At 50.8% G+C, this 19,485-nt stretch overlaps 1 protein-coding gene across 1 annotated transcript in view; it reads left to right on the plus strand.

Annotated features, from left to right (window-relative positions):
* EGLN1 (egl-9 family hypoxia inducible factor 1) overlaps nucleotides 1-19,485 on the plus strand; it is a 467,219-nt gene that overhangs the window by 369,301 nt on the left and 78,433 nt on the right. The window contains exon 4 of the mRNA XM_069606938.1: nucleotides 16,805-16,875. Coding sequence (XP_069463039.1) covers nucleotides 16,805-16,875 — 71 coding nt within the window. The remainder of the gene's footprint in view (nucleotides 1-16,804; nucleotides 16,876-19,485) is intronic.

A 19,485-nucleotide genomic window follows, 5' to 3' on the forward strand; every position in this document is an offset into this window, starting at 1 on the left:
TGAGCTATCCCCCTCACTGAAGGAACACAATTGTTACATTTACCAAAATATAGAAGGGGCTATTTTTATCTAGATTACAACCATTGGCAAAGTAAAACGTGGTCCAATATTCAATCAGGTTTGCAACCAGCATTGCCCAAGTAAATGAGACAATATGTCAACACAGTAACAACCAGTATTGCCTAAGCCAAAAGAGGGCAATTATAAGAAGGGCAAATCATTTTCTAAGGAGAGAAATGTAAATAAAAAAACATTACTAACAGTGAACTGGTGTGATAGTAAAAAAAACTAAGGTGGCCACTTGCAGGAAACAAGCCCTCCCTGTAGAAAGCCTTAAGGAAGAGAGAAATCTAATAAAACAGCATCGATGTGAATTGTATGCTTGTGAAAGAAGTTGTGAATTGCAGTGTTGGTGAAAGTCAAAGAAGTTGTTTAGAGTTGGAAATTAAAGTTTGAAGCAAACCACATCGCAGAGTACTTGTTAGTGGTGGTAGTTTTTCTCCTGGCAGGCAAGTATATCAGAAAAAAAGGTATTGGTAGTGATAGTCCTGGCAGGTTAGTGGACCAGGAATAAGACTTCAAAGTAATGCGTTGTGGTGGAAGGTGGTTGTGAAAAGAGTGGCAGGCCACTAATGTGTTTGATGAACTGTGATAAAATCATCCTGACGAAAACATTGTGTATAAAGAAATAAGGTGAAGAAGTTTAAAGAGTATAAGTGATATTGAAATATTCACTAGAAGTGTGAAGACAAATACTTTTTGGTTTTGAGAAATAAGAGCTTGTGGAAAAAACTTTATTTTGGAAGTGATGAATCTTGTTTGACAGTGGACCAATCCAAGTGACAAGTGAAAACAGAATGGAATGAAGAAACTTGGTATTGGAAATACAAACATGGCTATTGAAAGGAACTTTGTATTACCTTTGAAGCGGAACTGGATTATTGCAAATAACTTTTTGGACTAGAACTTTTAGTTGGAAACTCCTGCTTTAATCATGGGAAAGTAGGAACCGACCCAAGTTACAAGGATATATGATTACACTTAATGTGGAAATATAACTATTATTTTGTGAGTTTGAACGGCCATATGATACCTATATGATTTTGTTGTTTGTAAAAGTGTGAGGGACAGATACCGTTTGATGTTGGTGCTTTCCTTTAGTCTTAGTTTAATAGGCAGGTAAATTCTCGTTAGGTTAGAGAAAGCAAGGCGTTTATCACACCTATATCGTACAATATAATAAAAAGCCTGATGTAGGTTTGTCTGATGCAGTCATGCTCCGTAGAGACTACATGCTCCACCTGTTGTCACCGCAAGAGGGAGCTGTTGCCTTAGAAGTACTGCCAAATATACCACATAACATATAGGCACTCTGAGAAGCTCTCTCTTCACACACTGTGGCCCATATATACAGGCTTTCACACTAGTAATAAAATGGCTACTTGTGGAAAACCTTTATCAAGTTGACCATCTCACGTTTCTGACCCCTCACACCTCATGCGTTCGTTGCCCCTCTCTTTGGGTAGACTGGGTCAAATTACATTTCACACTGATGTACAATTACATCCCTCTGTTGGGGGCGCTAGGGGAGTGCGTGAAGACGGTGGGGTCATCCGATAACACTGTCACTAGTTTCTGGATCGGCAGACACTTAAGTAGGTATACAGCAGGCAGCGGGTACGTGCATGTCTTCTGTGCCACTAACCAGGATGTTCTTCCATTCCAAGAGCCAGTCCCATTCCCATTTCAGTCATGCTGTCTCAGAATCTTCAACTCTGTGAAAGTCTGCCTTTTTTCTCAGCCTGGCCTTTAGAGCATGCTGCGCTAAAACAGATCAGTGATTCCAATCAAAATCTCAGTATAATGGATTACTATTAAGGCATTAACTTTAAATTTGATTTGGTCAGCCTAATGCAACAATCTCTCAAAGATACTCATCAATCAAAAATAATGATTTTTGTCCTGTTTTTACACCAGTTTTATGATGTACAAATGGTGGCAGGCTTTGAGAACTCCCAATTTGTGCAGGCAATGCACAGTGAAATTAAATTTGCCAAGGCGCGCACACTTCGGTTAAGCAGTGAATCTGGGATTGTTGTGCATGGTGTTACAATTATTTTGAATGGCCATATAAAATAGGACTTTCTGGTTTGTGTGTCAAAGTAGCAAACTTCTTGAATGTAAATTAACCTTTAAAGGAGGAGTTTTTTTATTGCTCGCTTTCATTGTTTAATATCTTTAAGGAATTTGGTAGGAAATAGTGATGTGCGTTTTTTTAGTCCGAAGCGTTTATCACAAAAGTCCAATTAAACATTTACATAATAGAAATGTCACTGCTAATACCAAAGTAAAGGGTTTAGAAAGTAATTAGGGATATGTTGTTCCGCTGGAAGCTCTGGTGCTGAATGGTTCTCTTTTTGTTTTAGAGGGTGGGCCCCGAAGGAGACATTATGGACACTGCGGGTAGGGGCAGAGTGGAGGAGCGAGCAAGCACTTCTTGCAACTGCAAAGGCGGCAGGAGCATTGTCTTTTATTGCCATCCAGTTTAATGAAATGCTTTCAGTTTTATCTCACCACGTACTGTCTTTTTTGATTTGAGAAGTGCAGGTGCTCCTTTTCTATAAAAATAAACAACAAGTGGGCGTCGCCTGGAGCGCCGGCGATGAGGCAGCTCCTTTGATGGCCTCCGCATGGGCCCGCGGCTAAGTCATAATATCTCTGATTCCAGTCAGGCTCCTCGGATGCATCGGTGGGGTATCGGCCCCGGAGGACATGGGGTGCTGAGGACAGCATTTTGAGAGCTAAACGCTCTCGAACAGCCAAAACGCAGCGATGAAGATTGCCGCTCACGTCCGTAACTTCGGCCTGAAATGGCGACGGCATTTCTACGGCCCTTCAGCTGACAGCGGGCGGCCCCTACTAGCTACCAAGCCGCTTTGGGTGGCGGGGTGCCCCCTCCCCAGAGCCTGCTCATGGAGCCTGATCGGCATTGCCCGCCGGCGGTGGCAGATGCGCCCTGGGGGCCCCGCCTGCACTGTGGCCAGGTGTGGGGGGTCCCTCTGAAGCAGCGCTCCGGCGCCGTCATCCCCAGCTAGCCCCCCCCCCCGGACCTGCCTTCGTGAGTTGCCCCACGCCAGCACCGGAGCGCTCCGGCCCCTCTGTCATGACTCCGGATGGTGGTGGCTCCAGGGACCTGGATTTGAGCCCCAACTGCCTCCGCCCACGCTCGGACGGGACCTGCCGGCGTGGTGCCGCCGCGTACTCCCTGGGTAGCATATGCAGCATACCTGCGATTGCGGGGTGTCCTCCTGCTCCTGGAAGGGGGCCCCCCAACCACCGGCAGGGGAGAACGATGCTGGGGTGAGTCCTCCAACACTGGCATCTAGCACGGAGGACGCATAAGGCTAACCTCCGGGAGCAGGACGCTCCATTTGTGGCTGCTGACCTCGGGCCCCATCGGCTCAGACACCCTCTACTGGACCCATATTGGGGTTGCCTGTGGGGCTACGCCTGCGCATCCGCCTGATCTTCAGCAGCCCTTCTGGGGGCCACGGTCCTCCCGGACCTTCCACCACTGCTCATTGCCATCTTGCACTGATTCCTCCTTTGACTTCCAGGGGTGCCCCTGCCCACCTCTGGCCCGCAGCTGTTTGGGGGCTGGGGAGGGGAGGACCCAAACCCCTCCATCTTTCACCCGGACTCCAGCGTCGGGGGGGGGGGGGGGGGGGGTGAGTTGAAGGCCTACCACCTATACCCCACTTTAAGCCCTGGACCCGCCTCAGTGGCTGCAGCCCAATTACTTTCTACGGCCCTACCGACGCACCAGTGGAGAGGGATGCAGCGGCCTCCCGGGAGCCCACAACAACGGCCCCTCACCTACCAGAACTCTAGCAGCCCCTCCAGGGGTCCCACACCTCACGGACCCTCTGCCAAGGTTTGCTTTTGCCCTGCACTGATGCCTCAATCGGCTTCCTGGGGCGCCCCTGCCCACCTCCTGCTTACAGCTGTTGGGGAGACCTAAATTCCCCCATCTTCCACCTGGACTCTTGCGGCAGGAGGTGAGTTGAAAGCGTACAATCACTGCACCATTCCGAACCCTGTGTCAGCCTCTCACCCCAGCTTATTGGTGATGCCACTATCCCTCTGTGGCTGGGGAGTCCCCATTGCCTGCTTGTCTCGGGGGTGCACACGCCCATCCCCCCCCCCCCCCTCGGCTGCCACTCCCCTTGGGTCCCATGGCCTCACGGACACCCTGAGGTTACCAGCAGATCAACCAGCACCTCACCTGTCAACCTATACGTCAACCTCGGGCTGACTCATTGCAAGCCCCCCCCCACCCCCCCAAAACCTGGAACCATGGCCAAAGCACTGAAGCCGCCAAAATCCGCGGATATCTCCATGTTGCTGGCAACGGAAAAGGGAAAGAAACCAGAACCCTCAAAACTCACACCACACAAGGCTATAGAAGACGGAGGGACCCTCGCAACCAAAGATGATCTTCTGGCTTTCATGTCCGACATCAAGTCGGAATTTAGATCCTGCATGACGGAACTCGCTGCGAAACTGGAGCAAACAGAGCAAAGAGTTAGCAACATCAAACACAGGATCCTTAGCAGCGGTCCAACACACCATCCAGACTCTAATGGACAGAACCGAGATCCTAGAATTGAAACAGGAGGACATGGAAAATCGTTTCCGGCGCAATAACCTAGGCATCCGAGGGGTGCCTACATCGATCTCCGACAAGGAACTACCCGAGTACGTGGGCAATTTCTTCCAATCATTGTTGCCGAATCTGGACGGCTCACAGCTCCAACTGGATCGCACTCATAGGCTTTGCCCCCGTCGAGGGACCGATTCCGACTCCCCACCAGACGTAATCACAAGAGTACATTTTTACACTACCAAGGAAGCTACCTCCGCGATTGGTGGCTCATGCGACGAACTATCCTTTCAGGGCTCCCCACTTCAAATTTTTCGGGATCTCTCCCCTCTAACCTTGCAGAAACGCAGAATGCTGCAGCCGCTCACACTCTTCCTCCGAGATCAGCAAATCCGCTATCGGTTCCACACGGCGCTACAATTCTCGCATAAAGGCACCCCACGCATCATCAGCCACCTGGATGATGCAGCATCAATTTTGCGCCCAGGCCCCTCTGGGGATGTGGGGTCGTCCGGCCCTGGCAGAACAAATTCCGACCCGGGTGCAACTTCCCCCAAGCCAAAACACCCCCCCACCCCCCGGACGAGGGTGTAGAGAAACCGCAAACCGAAATGACCCCCTAAAACGATGCCCTTGAAGCCTGTATGGTGACGAATTCATTGAAGCTTTCTGAAGCCTGCCGCGGACCCCATGCGGTCCACACCCTCCAAGGTGGAAGTCCTCATGTTACCCTTGGAGAGAATGCCAACTGGATTGGCTATTGTTAGCCGGGTGGCGTGGGGCCTCACCAATAGTTCAAAATCAGTCCCCCTCGCCACAATATTGGCCCCTTGTTGGGGGCCCGAGTTAGAAGTTCGCTCCTCCCGTTGGAGGCCACTTAAAAACCCTCAGCCTCAGGAGAATCCAACGCACCACACCCCCCATGATCATGGCTGACAAGCCCCCCAGCCACCCCTCACGGATGGACAGCACGGGGAACCTACCTCCACATTGGAAGTTGAAGTTTACCACTCTGAATGTCAGTGGCCTTAATTCCCCCCCCCCCGAAGAGGAAATCTATCCTACAAATGTTGAAGGACGAGGGATACTCTGTGGTGTTTTTGCAAGAGACCCACCTGATACCAGCCGACTTCACCCACCTACACAGCAGACTCTTCCCCTTACAATTCCTAGCATCTAATGGTACTAAGAAGGGTGGTACGGCCATTCTCTTTGCGAAGGACCCGAATCTGCAGATCCTAGAAACGCTACAATGTCAGGAGGGTCGTTTTATCGCAATCAAGTGCATCATTTCTGGCCAGCTTTACACTCTCATCTCAGCCTATGCTACGAACAACCATCAGGATGGATTCTACCAGGATTTAGAGGAGGCCCTCCTTCCATTCATTGAGGGACGAATCGTCATTGAGGGAGAATTTAACGGAGCACCAGACCCTCTCAAAGATAATCACCCCCCCCCACCAGGACTTAACACTAGCAACCGGATTGCTTCATCTATTTCGCACGCTAAATATTGTCGATACCTCGAGGGTACTACACCCGGAAGAGAAGGACTTCTCTTTCTATTCATATGTGCACCGCACTTTCTCTAGGATTGACTTACTACTGGCTTTCCCCCAGCTCCTAACCTTTACGGACGAAGTCTCCATCGGCTCCTGGATCATCTCGGACCACGCCCCAGTCTCACTGAGTATGTCGCCAATGGAACCTCTACGACCCCATCCTGAATGATATGGTGGTAAGAGACTCCATTGCCAAATCGATTCAAAACTTCTTCAGGGAAAACCGGGAAGAGGACACCTCACGACTACTAACTGGGACGCCATAAAGGCGGTGCTCCGGGGAGAATTGATCGCTCAAGGGGCAGCCTTCCATAGACAAAACCGGCGACCCGTGCCACTCTGGAGGCAGAAGTTCAAGAGGCAGAAGCCAGAACATACAGGGCCCTACAGGTGGCAAGGAAGAGATTGGAAGCGCACAATGCTGACACTGCGGCAAACTTATTGACCAGGACAAAACAATGGTACTACATCAACAACAAGGCCAACAAGCTGTTGGTTAGCAAACTGGCCAAAGTCAAGAGACGAAATACCATCTTGGGCCTCCGCGACTCACAAGGGGTGACCCAATTTGCGTAACGCGAGAAATTGCGCCTTGCAGTCGCCCACCAATCGGAAATAATGACGGCGACCTCAAGGGATTTAGGCGAACAGGCCTACATCAACGAGGCAGCCCTCCCATTCCTCGCACCCACAACTAGTGAAGGACTTGAAGTCCCCATCACAGGCGAGGAAGTCGACAAAGCCATCAAATGCCTGAGACCCAGGGCCCCGGGCCCAGATGGATTTTCCACCCGCTTTTGACGCCATTAACGCAACTATTTAACTCATTTGCCGCAAGCGGGACCAACACTCCGACCATGCAGGAGTCCACCACAGTCCTCATTCTCAAGCCTGGGAAAGATCCTTAGGACACTAGCTCATATAGACCCGTCTCTCTATTAAATCTAGACACTAATATATACTCCAAGGTCCTGGCCAACCGCCTAGCTCCTATCCTACCTAACGCCCATCCTACCTAACATCATAGACCCAGAACAAACAGGATTTATATCGCATAGAGCGACAAAGATAACATCCGGAGGGCCTTGGACTTGATAGAGATTGCCAATCAAGAAAAGCTACCACTCGCCTTGCTGGCTCTAGACGCAACCAAAGCCTTTGACAAGGTGGACTGGAGTTACCTACGCATCACCCTTTAAGCCTTCAGCTTTGGTCCAACCTTTCATAGAATGGTTCTAGTAAATTACCAAACACCTAGGACCTGGTTGAGAGTCAATGGCCTCCTATCAGACCCGATCCCGCTCACATGTGGAACAAGACGGGGCTGTCTCCTCTGCTCTTTGCCTTAGCCATGGAGCCGTTGGCCCAGCGGATCCGCTAAAGTCCCCAGACTTGAGGCCTACAGATGGGCCCCAACCAACATAAAATTGCGCTCTACATAGATGACATGCTACTGACGGTCACTGATATCGCAGCTTCCATGCAGGGGGCCCTCACTGAGATCCAGAACTTTGAGAGAGTGGCAGGGTTCGAGATTAACTTTGGGAAATCGGTGGCGCTGGGAGTAGGACCGAGCCCAGAGCAAAGGGAGACCCTAAAGCAACGAAGCCCACTTCAATGGAAGACAATCTATCCCATATCTGGGGATTCAGATCCCTGCCCACCCAGCAAAAACGTTCCAAACGAAGTCCCCCTCCCCGCCCCCCAATTCCCCTTTTGTAGAAATGGAAAAGGACCTCAATCGCTGGCAGGTGCAGGAAATCTCTCTCGTGGGCCGTATCACGGCATGCAAGATGAACCTTCTCCCACGATTCCTCTATGCATGCTCAGCTCTTCTGTCGCGATCCCGCTCGCCCCACTACAGCGGCTGCAACGGAAGATAACTGACTTTGTTTGGAAGGGCAAGAAAGCAAGCATCCCGCGAAGGACAATGATGAGCAGTATGAAACTGGGCGGTCTGGGGGTGCCGGACCTTCGCAAATACCAAATCGCAGCACAGCTGGTCCACCTCCAGGCGTGGGGAATTGCCCAGGGATGCCCAAAATGGGTAGAAATTGAACAATCCCACCTCCCTCTTCCCCTCCGCTTTCTACCGTTCATTCCCCCTGCCCTACGCCGGGCCTGGCCGGATCTGCTGTCCTCCACCAAACATTCTATCAAGGCCTGGGACTGGGCCCGCAGGCATAAAAGTATTCCAGGGAACCTGAGCCCTCTTTCCCCCATCTTTCTTAACCCAGCGTTCTCCCCGGACATTATTCCAAGAAACGTTCAAAACTGGGTGGCGGTTGGCCTTGAGTCAGTGGGACAGTTCTTTGAGGGAGGCCTCCCCGTCACCTTCGAACAATGCAAACAAACCTTCCAATTGGCAGAAACAGACGGGTTCACCTATGCCCAGCTGAGGCACTGGTGCTCCCACCAGCTAACCCGAGTGGCAACTACCGACCCCCGCCCCGCTGGAATTGACAAACAACCTGCCAACCCGAGGGAAGATCACAGCCCTCTACAGACTACTTCAGGATTACCCCCTCCGCGCCAGGCCCTCATATATGGCACAATGGGAGGCGGACCTGGGTCACGACATAGCGGACCATACCTGGATGGACATCTGGTCCAGGACATGCACGGCATCCCTGTGCGTCACTAATCGGGAATGTGCCCATAAACTGCTGCTGCTCTGGTACTTACCTCCTCTCCGCCTTCCTCACTTTCAGCAAGCGTTGGACCCATTATGCTGGCGCCGTTGCGGCCAGCCAGGAACCTATTTCCATATGTTGTGAACTTACCCCAAGATAGAGTTCTGGTCTCAATGCCTCGCTACAATAAAGGACATCACCCAAACAATACTACCATTGGCCCGTGAACAGGTCCTACTAGGGATCCCGATCCCAGACGCTTACCCAAGAACAGGTTGGAGGGCAGCACTGATCACTCAACTCCTGCTAGCGGCCAAAATCACAATGGCACATACCTGGAAAACCGAGAAGGGCCCCCTGACGACCCTGTGGTGGATCAAAATCTGCGACATTCTCATAGCTGAAAAGGTCACTGCAGCAAAAGCGGTCTTACTCCACCGCTTTATGAACATCTGGACACCGCTGCTAGACTATGACCAGAACTATCCGGCCCTGAACCCCAAGCCACGCCTGATCGCGAGAGCCCTTCACTCATCCGGCGAAGACGCAGAATCGGGCTCGACTCAATGGGGCTGAAAGACCAGTCCCAGCCAGGGACATGGACAAAGGGGGTGGGACCAGGGGAGGGTCATCCTGGGGCGCATTTTAAAATTTATTTTTATTGACAACATACACGACAGGGTGGGCCTACTGGCCTTTTCCACCCGCAATAGATGCAAAAAAAAAAAAAAAGAAAGACACATTGTCAGAAACATTTTCTGGTTAACTCCCAACCCCCCTTCCCCCCTCCCGAACCCTCCCCCAAAACAATTGTTACGCCAACTTTAGGGAAAATGCAACTATATTAAGCATAGGGAAGAACACTTGCATAGCGCGGCGATAGAGAAATGTGATCCTTGAAACAGTGGGGTAAGACCATGTGGTGCTTAGGCCAGGGCAAGACCAACCCTCTTGAGGGGCACGGGGACCAGCGCATAGCAACCATTGGTTTAAACATTTGTTCAATCGCCCCTCTACAATCGCATAGTAATACAATCATCGTGCAGCAGCACTGCCGTCCATTCTTGGACAAAATCAGACATAGTATTGTTTGCTATCGCCGAGAGTTTTTCGTAGCTGAATATCGCTCTGAGCTTGCAGAGCCATTCCTCTTTAGAGGGGGCCCGGACACTTTTCCATTTTTGCGCAAGCGCCAGTCTCCCTGCCCGCAACATGGCGCATATGACCTTGGGGAAGGCATTCACCTCCGAATCCGGCATGGGGGAGCCCAGTAGGATTTCCAGCGGGTGCAAAGATGGGCCGTAACCCTCGATATCTTTGATCCAGCTTAGAAGCTCCGTCCAGTATACCTGTATAGACGGGAAACTCCACCACATATGAAACCAGGTTCCCCGTTGATGGCATCCCCTGGGGCAAAGGGGGGAAACATCCCGGAACATTCTAGACAATAGCGCCGGGGGGCGATGCCATGAATGGAGGATTTTAAAGTTATGTTCCATAGCTGCTGTGTATAGGGAGCCTGTGAAAATGCACTTGAAAACAGCCCTCCAGGTGTGGTCCTCTATTGGCATCCCCATCCCCTCTTCCCATATGCGCTTGAAGGGTTGTCTGCCTTCTAGGTCGGCTGTAATCAGCACACTATAAAACTTAGATAGCGAACCTTTGTGGGATTTACTTTTGGCCAGAATTAGTTCGAATGGGGTGAGGGGGCGACTAAGCTGGTCGGACCACCGCGGTTGGGTAAGTATCCCTTTCAGCCGCAGGAATTCAAAAACCGTGGGGGGCCTGTCCACCAGAGCCTCTGCCAAGCTGTCGTATTCAATGAAGCCCTCTTCTCGTGTAAGCTGGGAGACTCTTTCCAGTCCCTTGTCAGACCATGCCTGGGTGTCCCGAAAGCCCCTCACGTCCAGATCGATGGGCGGGCCCCATAGAGATGACAGAGGCGAAGGCCATGTAGATATCAAATTATTAGCTTTGCTGGGTTTCCACAGTGACCAAAGGACTGCTAAGGTAGGATGTGCCTTGAGTTGTGGGGGGAGTGACCTGGGAGAGGCCCATAGATAGTCCCTGACCTTCTTCGGATGTGCGTGGATGTCTTCGACATACGTCCAGAATGTACGCATGTCGTCCCGCATGTGCTCCAACATCACCCTGAGCTGAGCTGCTTTATAATAGAGCCTAAAATCGGGGAGTCCGAAGCCACCATGAGGCTTTGGGAGGGTCAGAGTAGAAGTTTTAACCCTGGGCCTTTTGCCGTCCCAAATGAAGTGAAGGACACGAGACTGGAGCACCTCGAAAAAGGCCTCAGGTATCACGACAGGGAGAGCTGAGAAGAGATAGAGAAGGCGAGGTAAGATGTTCATCTTAACCGAGACCATGCGTCCAAGCCAGGAGAGCGTGAGGGGGGCCCATCTTTTGTGATCGCTACTGACCTGGGCGAGGATTCCAGGGAAATTCCCTTGGTATAGATGAGACAGATCTCTGGGGATGATGATGCCCAGATACCTTGTGGATGTTCGCTCGATTCTAACCCCTTGAATGTCGGTTTTGTTCTCAATATCTTGTTCCCCTGGGCCCATTGGCATAATACTTGATTTGGATGCGTTTATTCTCAGCCCCGAAAAGGAGCCGAAAAGATTTATGAGATCAAACAGCCTCGGTAGGGAAGTGTGAATGCTGGTCAGATAGCCCAGTATGTCGTCAGCGAACAGAGAGAGCTTAAACTCGCACTCCCCACATCGTATACCCCTAATCTCCGGGTCGTTCCTAACCGCTATAGCCAGGGGCTCCATGGCCAGGGCATATAGGAGAGGTGACGGGGGACAGCCTTGCCGGGTGCCTCGGGAAAGGGAAAAGGGTTCGGATGTGCCCCCATTAACTGATACTCTCGCCGAGGGCGAGTTATATAGAGCTGCGACCCACCTACAGAAATTATCTCCCTATCCCATTTTCCTAAGAACCTTGATCATATAGGGCCATTCGACCCGGTCGAAGGCTTTTTCAGAGTCGAGTGAAAGGAGGTACCCCTCCACTCCCTGTTCGGTAGCCTCATGCATAAGGTCGAGGGTTTTTCTAATGTTATCTGACCCCTGGCGCCCCGGGATAAAGCCCACTTGATCACCATGTACCAGGGTGGGGAGGAATTTTGCCAGTCTGTTCGCCAGGAGTTTCGCCAGTATTTTGACGTCAGTGTTTAGGAGCGATATGGGGCGATATGACTGGCATAGGGCTGGGTCTTTGCCGTCTTTCGGTAGGACCACTATTAAGGCTGACATCATTGTGGGAGGGAGGGACCCATGGCTTAGTGCACAGTTAAATAACTTGGCCAGGAAGGGGGCGAGTGTAGATCTATAGGTCTTATAAAATTTGACTGAGAAGCCGTCGTCCCCCGGGGCCGTGCCACTTTTTAAGGAGGAGATAGTGTCAATTACCTCTTCCAGGGAAATGGGGATTTCCAGAGTGTCGGCCTTGTCTGGTAGCAGGCCCGGGACAGGGAGGGAATCCAGGAACCTATCAACTTCTATCCCGTCCCCCTTGTATTCTGAGCAGTATAATTTTTCATAGTATAGCCTGAATTGTTCCGCTATTTTGGAGTCCCTTGCGGTCGAGTTACCGTCCACAGAGCGGATTGAGTTCACTCTCCTGCTGTTCCTAAGTTCGCGGAGTCTCCAGGCCAGTATCTTGTCGGCCTTTTCCCCTTTTTCCATATATTTTTGTTTCAGAAACGAGAGCTTCCTTTCCGTTTGCCCTACCTGGAGGTGAGCCAATCTAGTGCGCAGCTTCTGCAATTCCTCCCACTGCCCAGGGAACATCTGTGTTTTCAGTTTACCACCCGGTTGTATGGCCTCTATCTTGGTTTTCAGGTCTTTCTCTTCCCGGTCCCTCTCTCTTTTTTTCCCCGCCCCTATGCCAATTAGGGTGCCCCTGATGGTTGCCTTAAAAGCCTCCCATACTCCCATAGTGCCTACCTCCCCGTTGTCGTTCAGGGAGAAATAATCTTCTATGGCTGTAAGAAGGGTTTGGCGCGTCTCCCTGTCATGTAGTAGGAGGTCGTTACAACTCCATCGGGAGCTGGCTACAGGAGTAGGGGGGAGGCCGATCCTAATCTTCACCATGTCATGGTCCGTCCAGGGGACGGTTTCCACCCCAGCGCTGGTGATCTCACCCTGCATTGCTGAATCTATCAAAATGTAGTCTATACGCGAGAAGGCATCGTGAGGCTTAGAGTAAAAAGTGTAGTCGGGATTCAGACCTTTCTTGGGTGTACTCGTGTCACACAACCCCAATTCCCCATTCACTGCCTGGAAGGTTGATGCCAATTTTTTGTGGAGGCGGATGTTGGGGCAAGGGTTCACAGATTTTCTGTCCCTTTCGGGGCAGAGTACCATATTAAAGTCCCCTCCCACCAGGAGGGTCCCCTCCGCAAATGACATTATTGTCCTCTTCATGCTTTCCCAGAAAACGTCCTGTGATTCGTTTGGGGCGTATATGCAAACCAAGGTGAACAGGCGTCCCCGCACATCCCCTTTTACCATGAGATACCGACCCTCGGGGTCGGCCTGTGCCACCTTAAACCCAAAGTGAGCCCCGGGGGACACCAGCAGAGCTACTCCCCTCTTCTTGGACTGGGTAGAGGCTGAGAATACCTGGTCTATATTTTTAGCTTTGAGCTTGGGTTCCTTCCCCCGAACCCAGTGGGTCTCTTGCACAAAGAGAAACTGTAGTTTCGTCCTCGTAAATTCCCGCATGAGTAGTGACCTCTTGGTGGGTGAGTTGAGCCCCCGAACATTCAGAGACCCCACTGACAAGGATTGGAGTGAATCATCCATTAGGATGCGTTATGAAGCACCTAACTCCAATTTCAAGGATGCAAGCGTCGTTACTCCCTCTATGTTTCAGCACCTCGCTGAGGGTTAGGAACTGCCCCCAGGGTGCGATCAAGACCCCAAACTTTGGCGTATTATAACAAATTCCCCAACATTCCAACATCCCCTCTTCACTCCCCCCACCCCCCTCCCCCCAGATCGCCTGGTTGTGTTGAGGCATCGTCCCAAAGTCACACAACCGGCCAACCATGTCTCCCCCCTCCGGGCTCGTTACCTCATTATAAACACCCATTCGAGCCCCCCCTGCCCCTTCAGGCTTGGTGCAAGGATTTGAAATGTAACAACATCCCCCCTGTGCAACGTCGAGTGGAGAAAGTTTACATCCGATTCTAGTAGTTTGTTTCAGCTATTCTGAGGGTCCGGCGACGCTGGTGCCACTCTCCTGAATTTCCTTTGGCCTCGTACTCTGCGCCTCTCCTTCGGAGCGTTGATCTTTTTTGGGCCCTTCGGGGAGCGCTCGCGATCGCGGTCTCCCGGTTCAAAATCCGAGTTATCTAGGAGTTCGCCTGTCACTCGTTGGATGTCGTCTTCGGTGATCAGGGTATACTTGTATCCCTCGAACTCGAAAGAAAGTGAAAAAGGATACCCCCATCTGTATCGGACTCCCTTGGCTTGGAGCATTTTCGTCAGAGGGGAACACAGACGGCGTCTCGCCAAAGTGAAGGCCGACAAATCTTGGTATACTGAGATCTGGGCCCCATCACATTCCACCGGGCCCTTCTTGCGAGCTAGTTCGAGGATCCTGCTTTTCTCAGAGAAGTAGTGGAAGCGAACTAAGACGGATCTGGGGCCTCTGGAGGCTGCCCCTGCTCTGTGGGCCCTGTCGATGATGGGTTCGTTGGTGTTAGATCCGTCGAAAAGCACTCTCACCACCGCGTTGACTGCCTTGACAATGTCTGCCTGGGTTTCCCCGTCCTGTTCCGGGAAGCCCAGAAAACGTAGGTTGCAGCGCCTTTGTCTGTTTTCCAAGTCATCCATTTTCAATGAGCATTTTTCTTCTCTTCTCTCTAGTTCAGACAGGCGCATGTCAAAATGCGATTCGAGAATGTCACTCGAAGGGGTGATGTTCTCCAGTGACTGCACCCTGTCTTCTATGTTTTCAACCTTTTTGTCTAGGGTGTCCAGCCTAAGGGTGATGTCTGCGCGGAATCCTCTAATTTCATCCAACAGGGCCGCCATTCCCCTGGAGACCGAGATTGCGTCTGCCGCTTCTTGCTGCGTTTGGGCGGCCATTTCAGGGGTTGTTTGGGGCTCAAGGGACGGGCGCCGAAACCTCTGCAGAGTTTCCCTCCAGGTCATAGGCCTTCCCTGGGCACTCTTGCTCCCCGGTGTCTGCCCCCAAATGATTGTGGCCACCGGGGCCTGCTTGTCTCCTTTGCGTCCTAGGGGGGGCGGGGGCCCTTGGTAGCTCTGCGGCCAGGGGCGGGGAGGAGGTTGTGGGGGGGCTGGAGCCCCAGGCAGTTCACTTGTCGTGGGCGGTGGATTCACTTTCACAGGTTCTCTCCGTTTTTCTTTATTTTTTTTTTTTTCCCACCGTTGTGTTGGGGGCCGTGAGTTTTATTGCCCCCTGTGGGTGCCCAGCCCCGGGGTGGGTCTCCTAACCTCGGGGGGGGGGGGCTCTCCCACGCCACTCGTGTTCGCCCCTCGCGGGCTTCGCAAGACTCTGCGCCCTCCTGGGGAGCCTCTCCCTCGCTGGCACTCCGCTGGGGGGGGTTCCTCGTCCTGTTGCGGCGCCTCCTCCTCCCGCTCCTCGGTCCACCTCCTGGGCCGTCCCGTTGCCGCGAACTGCCGTCGGTTCTCGTCAGGATCCCTCGGCCTCGGGCGCCTGGGCCTTTGCGAGGCCTCTCTGGGCCCGGGCTCGCTGTTGTTTTTCGCGGAGCCGCAGGGCCGCAGGAGGGAGGGGTTCCGCGCCCTCAGGATCCGCTGGCTCGCAGCTCCGGCTCTGCTCCACTCCCGGGTCTCAGATTTGGGCCAGGGGTGCCCGGCACCTTCGTACTGGGGGGGGGGTGTCGGTGTCTTGCTCCGGGGGTGTCGGGGGGGGGGGGGGGGCCTCGGGTCCCTCGAACAGCGCCCTGGTGGGGAGACGAGCGGAGATGCTTCAACACATTTTAAGGGGTCTTAATCGAAAGTTGATGTTAATGTACATGTTCTCCGATGTGCTGAGTTATAAATAAACAAATGTTAAACAAAAAAAAAAAAATAACAAGTGCAGGTACTGAGGGCTGGGTTGGACCAATCCCTCTTGCCATTCCCGCCCAGTTACTGCCCCTCCTTGCCCAAAACACTGCCTCATGGCAACTCTTTGAGATTGCTTTATTCAAGCCTTACTATTGAACTTTGCAATTAAATGCCTGCCAGTGTTTTCTTTTTTTTCAAGCAGTCTTTTGAGAGGTAATGACTTAATTGGAGTTGTAAACCTGCTACTGGTGTAATAAAAATGTCTCTACTAGGTCTCCCTTCAGCTGCTAGATGTATTAATATTCTGCGTGTCCTTCACTGAAGTCCTGTTAACAGAAAACATTGGCAAAGCCAACAGCTTAGGCTTGTGTATACTTATTGGGCATTTGCCAGGCATTGCTATTAGATGCCCAGGTACTCGCACCATTTTGCACTTGATACCATCATTAGTCAGTTAATACCCCTACAGCTGTGCCTGGCAAGTGCCTTTACCATGCCAATACAAAAGCCCAAACTGCTGGCACTGCCAATGGTTGTTTACTTTAGATTTTGCAGTGAGGCTTAATTTGCAACTTATAACTGTTGTATAAGCCTTCTACTGTCAGCCAAATTGTGTTGGTGCTAAAGGAATTGGTAACTGTTTGGACACTGTAATATGTAAAGCTGTGTGACAATGTCAAGTTGCAAGAAGCCACTGGCCGGACAAGTCCCTTACGCTCTTGCATAAATGGCAGTTAATCCACTTGAACAAGGCGTGCAATATTTTTTACAGAATACCAGTGGCTAGCGCATATTGTATGACCTCCATGCAAAGAATTACTGTTCACCAAACCCACAACTAAGGCATGTAAAGGTGGAACTAAACAACATTTTGTTTTCTAGGTACGCAATCACCGTATGGTATTTTGATGCAGATGAAAGGGCACGAGCTAAAGAAAAATATGTAACAGCAGGTAACCTTATTCGGCATCTACGTTTTAGAAGTTATTATATGGTCAAGCAATTAAGTTAATTGATGAAAAAATACCATTCAACCAGAGAAATGCGTCAATACGTTATGAAAATGGTTTATGTTGCAATTAAATATCAGTTTTTTTATTCAGGTAGCGAGGTGATCCAATGCAGTGGTGCTATGATGGGTACTCCACGGATAGCCATTTTGGGAATGTGCGATTTGGGTAGAAAAATGCAACATTTGGGCAAAAAGCACAGGACTGAATATAAACCTAAAAGTTTGTAATTTGCTTGTGCCCTTCTTACGATTTACCACATTTACAGTTCTGAATATCCTCTAGTTCATTACGCTTTGCAAATGCAGCAAGTTTGCCTAGAAATGCACTTTGCGAAAATCGGTCCAACTGTACTCTTGTCTAGATAGACCCACACCTTTTCGAATGGCATTACAGGAGAGAATGAAAGGAGGATGCGGGCCTGTGGGGTTGTGGCTTCTTGTCAGGACGTCTTTGATTTGTAAGTGTCTGCAGGGAGGTTTTTATTAGAGGTAGGAGAGTATAGTATTTGGACTTTACTATTACTGAATTGCAGTACAACTACTGTGAAGGCGTTGTTCTCTCCCGTTAACTGCGCAATTAAAGTAGGTGTATTGACGTTTGCTCCCTAACTGGACACATTTTCTTCATTTGATGACTGGCAGCAAAGTCTTATCTGTTACACTGATGGATAGGGCACGGGTATGAAGAAAGTGCGGGTTTTCCAGTATGAGATTTATAGTCCATGGTGTCAGGCTGGGAATCTACGATGTGTGTGGAATATCATTTTTTTAGGTTAGTGAATCTGCTTGGATTCACATGCTTTTCATTACCTGCATGAAGTTGTTGGTGCAGAATGTTGCATCTTGTTTTTGATTTCGAAAAGGGGGTGTTGACACGGGCATTCCTGACAAACTATCCCTACTCTGCATGTACGGGTACACATGATGTCCTCCGGTATTTTATTTTCTGCCATAGAGTTGGATTCTTGTACATGCGAGTTCTTATCTAGTGACTTAAAAAGTTGAACATTGATAACAGCCACGAGTCAGAGACTGAATAGATCATCTGCTAGAGTTCAAGACTGAACACGACTCGACGCCGACTTCGTTGGAGACAATCGGACCAAAGTGACTCAGTGACTACGAATGAGGGCCATGACAATGAGAAGCGGGGCAGGATATTTTCATACACAAAAAGCAGTCTTTAGAATGCCTCTGTCCTCCATGTTCAGTTAATATTGGCTCCCTAGTAACCTTTGGCCACCATGGAGAATACCCCTTTTCATTTCTGCCTCTCCTGTAACGCCAAATTCACCTGGAAATACACACGTATGGGTGTGTAGCTGCTGTTTTAGATGGGAAAAGTGTTGAGCTTGCCAGCTCTTAAATTCTAACACTCTTAAAGAACACTAAACAAAATTCTGGGCTGCATATGCTATGCAGGCAGAGAACCTCTCTAGGTGTGTCAGCCACTACAGCGAGGGGCCTCCAAGTCTGAGAAACCAGCACCTGTTTCGAAAGTGAAACGGTGGAGTCGCTAACGGAGGCAAGATCAGTTTCCTCGCAGCGGGCCACCAGCTCTGTAAGGCATGTCTCGAGTCTTGCTGTGAAGACCGCACATGGCATCCAGAAGGCCTTCCATTGAAGATTAAAGTCCCAAATCGGGCGATGTTGGGTCTGAGGTACAGTACTGATGTCTCAACGCATGCAGTATGATATGATACAATATTTTATTTGTGTTGCGCTCATACACAAGTGTTTCAGAGCGCAACTAGGCAAGGGAGGGGAACAGCGGAGAACACAACACAATGATCTTACTAGGCCCAGTGACATTGAGAACGCGCAAGTGCATGGGACAGGGAAAAAGTGCATGGAAGGGGTGAGTGGAAAGTGTAGAGCAGAGGAGAGCAGATATTTAATAAATAAAAATAAATAGAAAATGGAGGCAACAAACAGTGGTAGTGCAGCCAGAAAGTGGCAAGTGCTGTGTTTAAGGCAGTAGACTGGGTAAGTCTAAGTGCAGAAAAAGAATGGGAGGGGGGCTGTATGGGTACAGATGCAGTCCCCAGTGCAAGGAGTGGCCAGGAGGCAGTGCAGCAGGGTGGCAGGGTGAGAAGGTACCTGGGCCCAGGGGACAGAGGGTGGTCAGGTGCACAGTGCCGAGAGGGAGCAGATCAGCAGGGGGAGCGAAGGCAGAAGCAAAGAGGAAGGTCTTGAGGTTCTTCCGGATCCAGAGATGGTTCTCCTCAAGTTTTAGATGGACAGGGAGACTGTTCCAGAGGGAGGCCCCAGCCGAAGATGGAGATCTACCCCCAGCTCATTTCTTTGAAAAATGATTGACCCGGAGGGAGTTAGAGGCGCGAAGAGCTCGAGAGGGGAGGTATTTACAGAGGGATAGCGGAAAGTATTTTGGACCCAGGCCCCAGAAAGCCTTGTGGACTATGCAGAGGATTTTGAATTTAATCCTTGCATTCACTGGGAGCCAATGGAGAGATTTCAGGGCTGGAGAAATGCAATCCCAGGGCTTGAGGCCAAGGACAAGTCTTGCAGTCCTGTTCTGGATAAGTTGCAG

The sequence above is a fragment of the Ambystoma mexicanum genome, chromosome 4p (assembly GCF_040938575.1).
Source record: "Ambystoma mexicanum isolate Mex_15411 chromosome 4p, UKY_AmexF1_1, whole genome shotgun sequence".
In the NCBI taxonomy this organism is placed as follows: Eukaryota; Metazoa; Chordata; class Amphibia; order Caudata; family Ambystomatidae; genus Ambystoma; species Ambystoma mexicanum.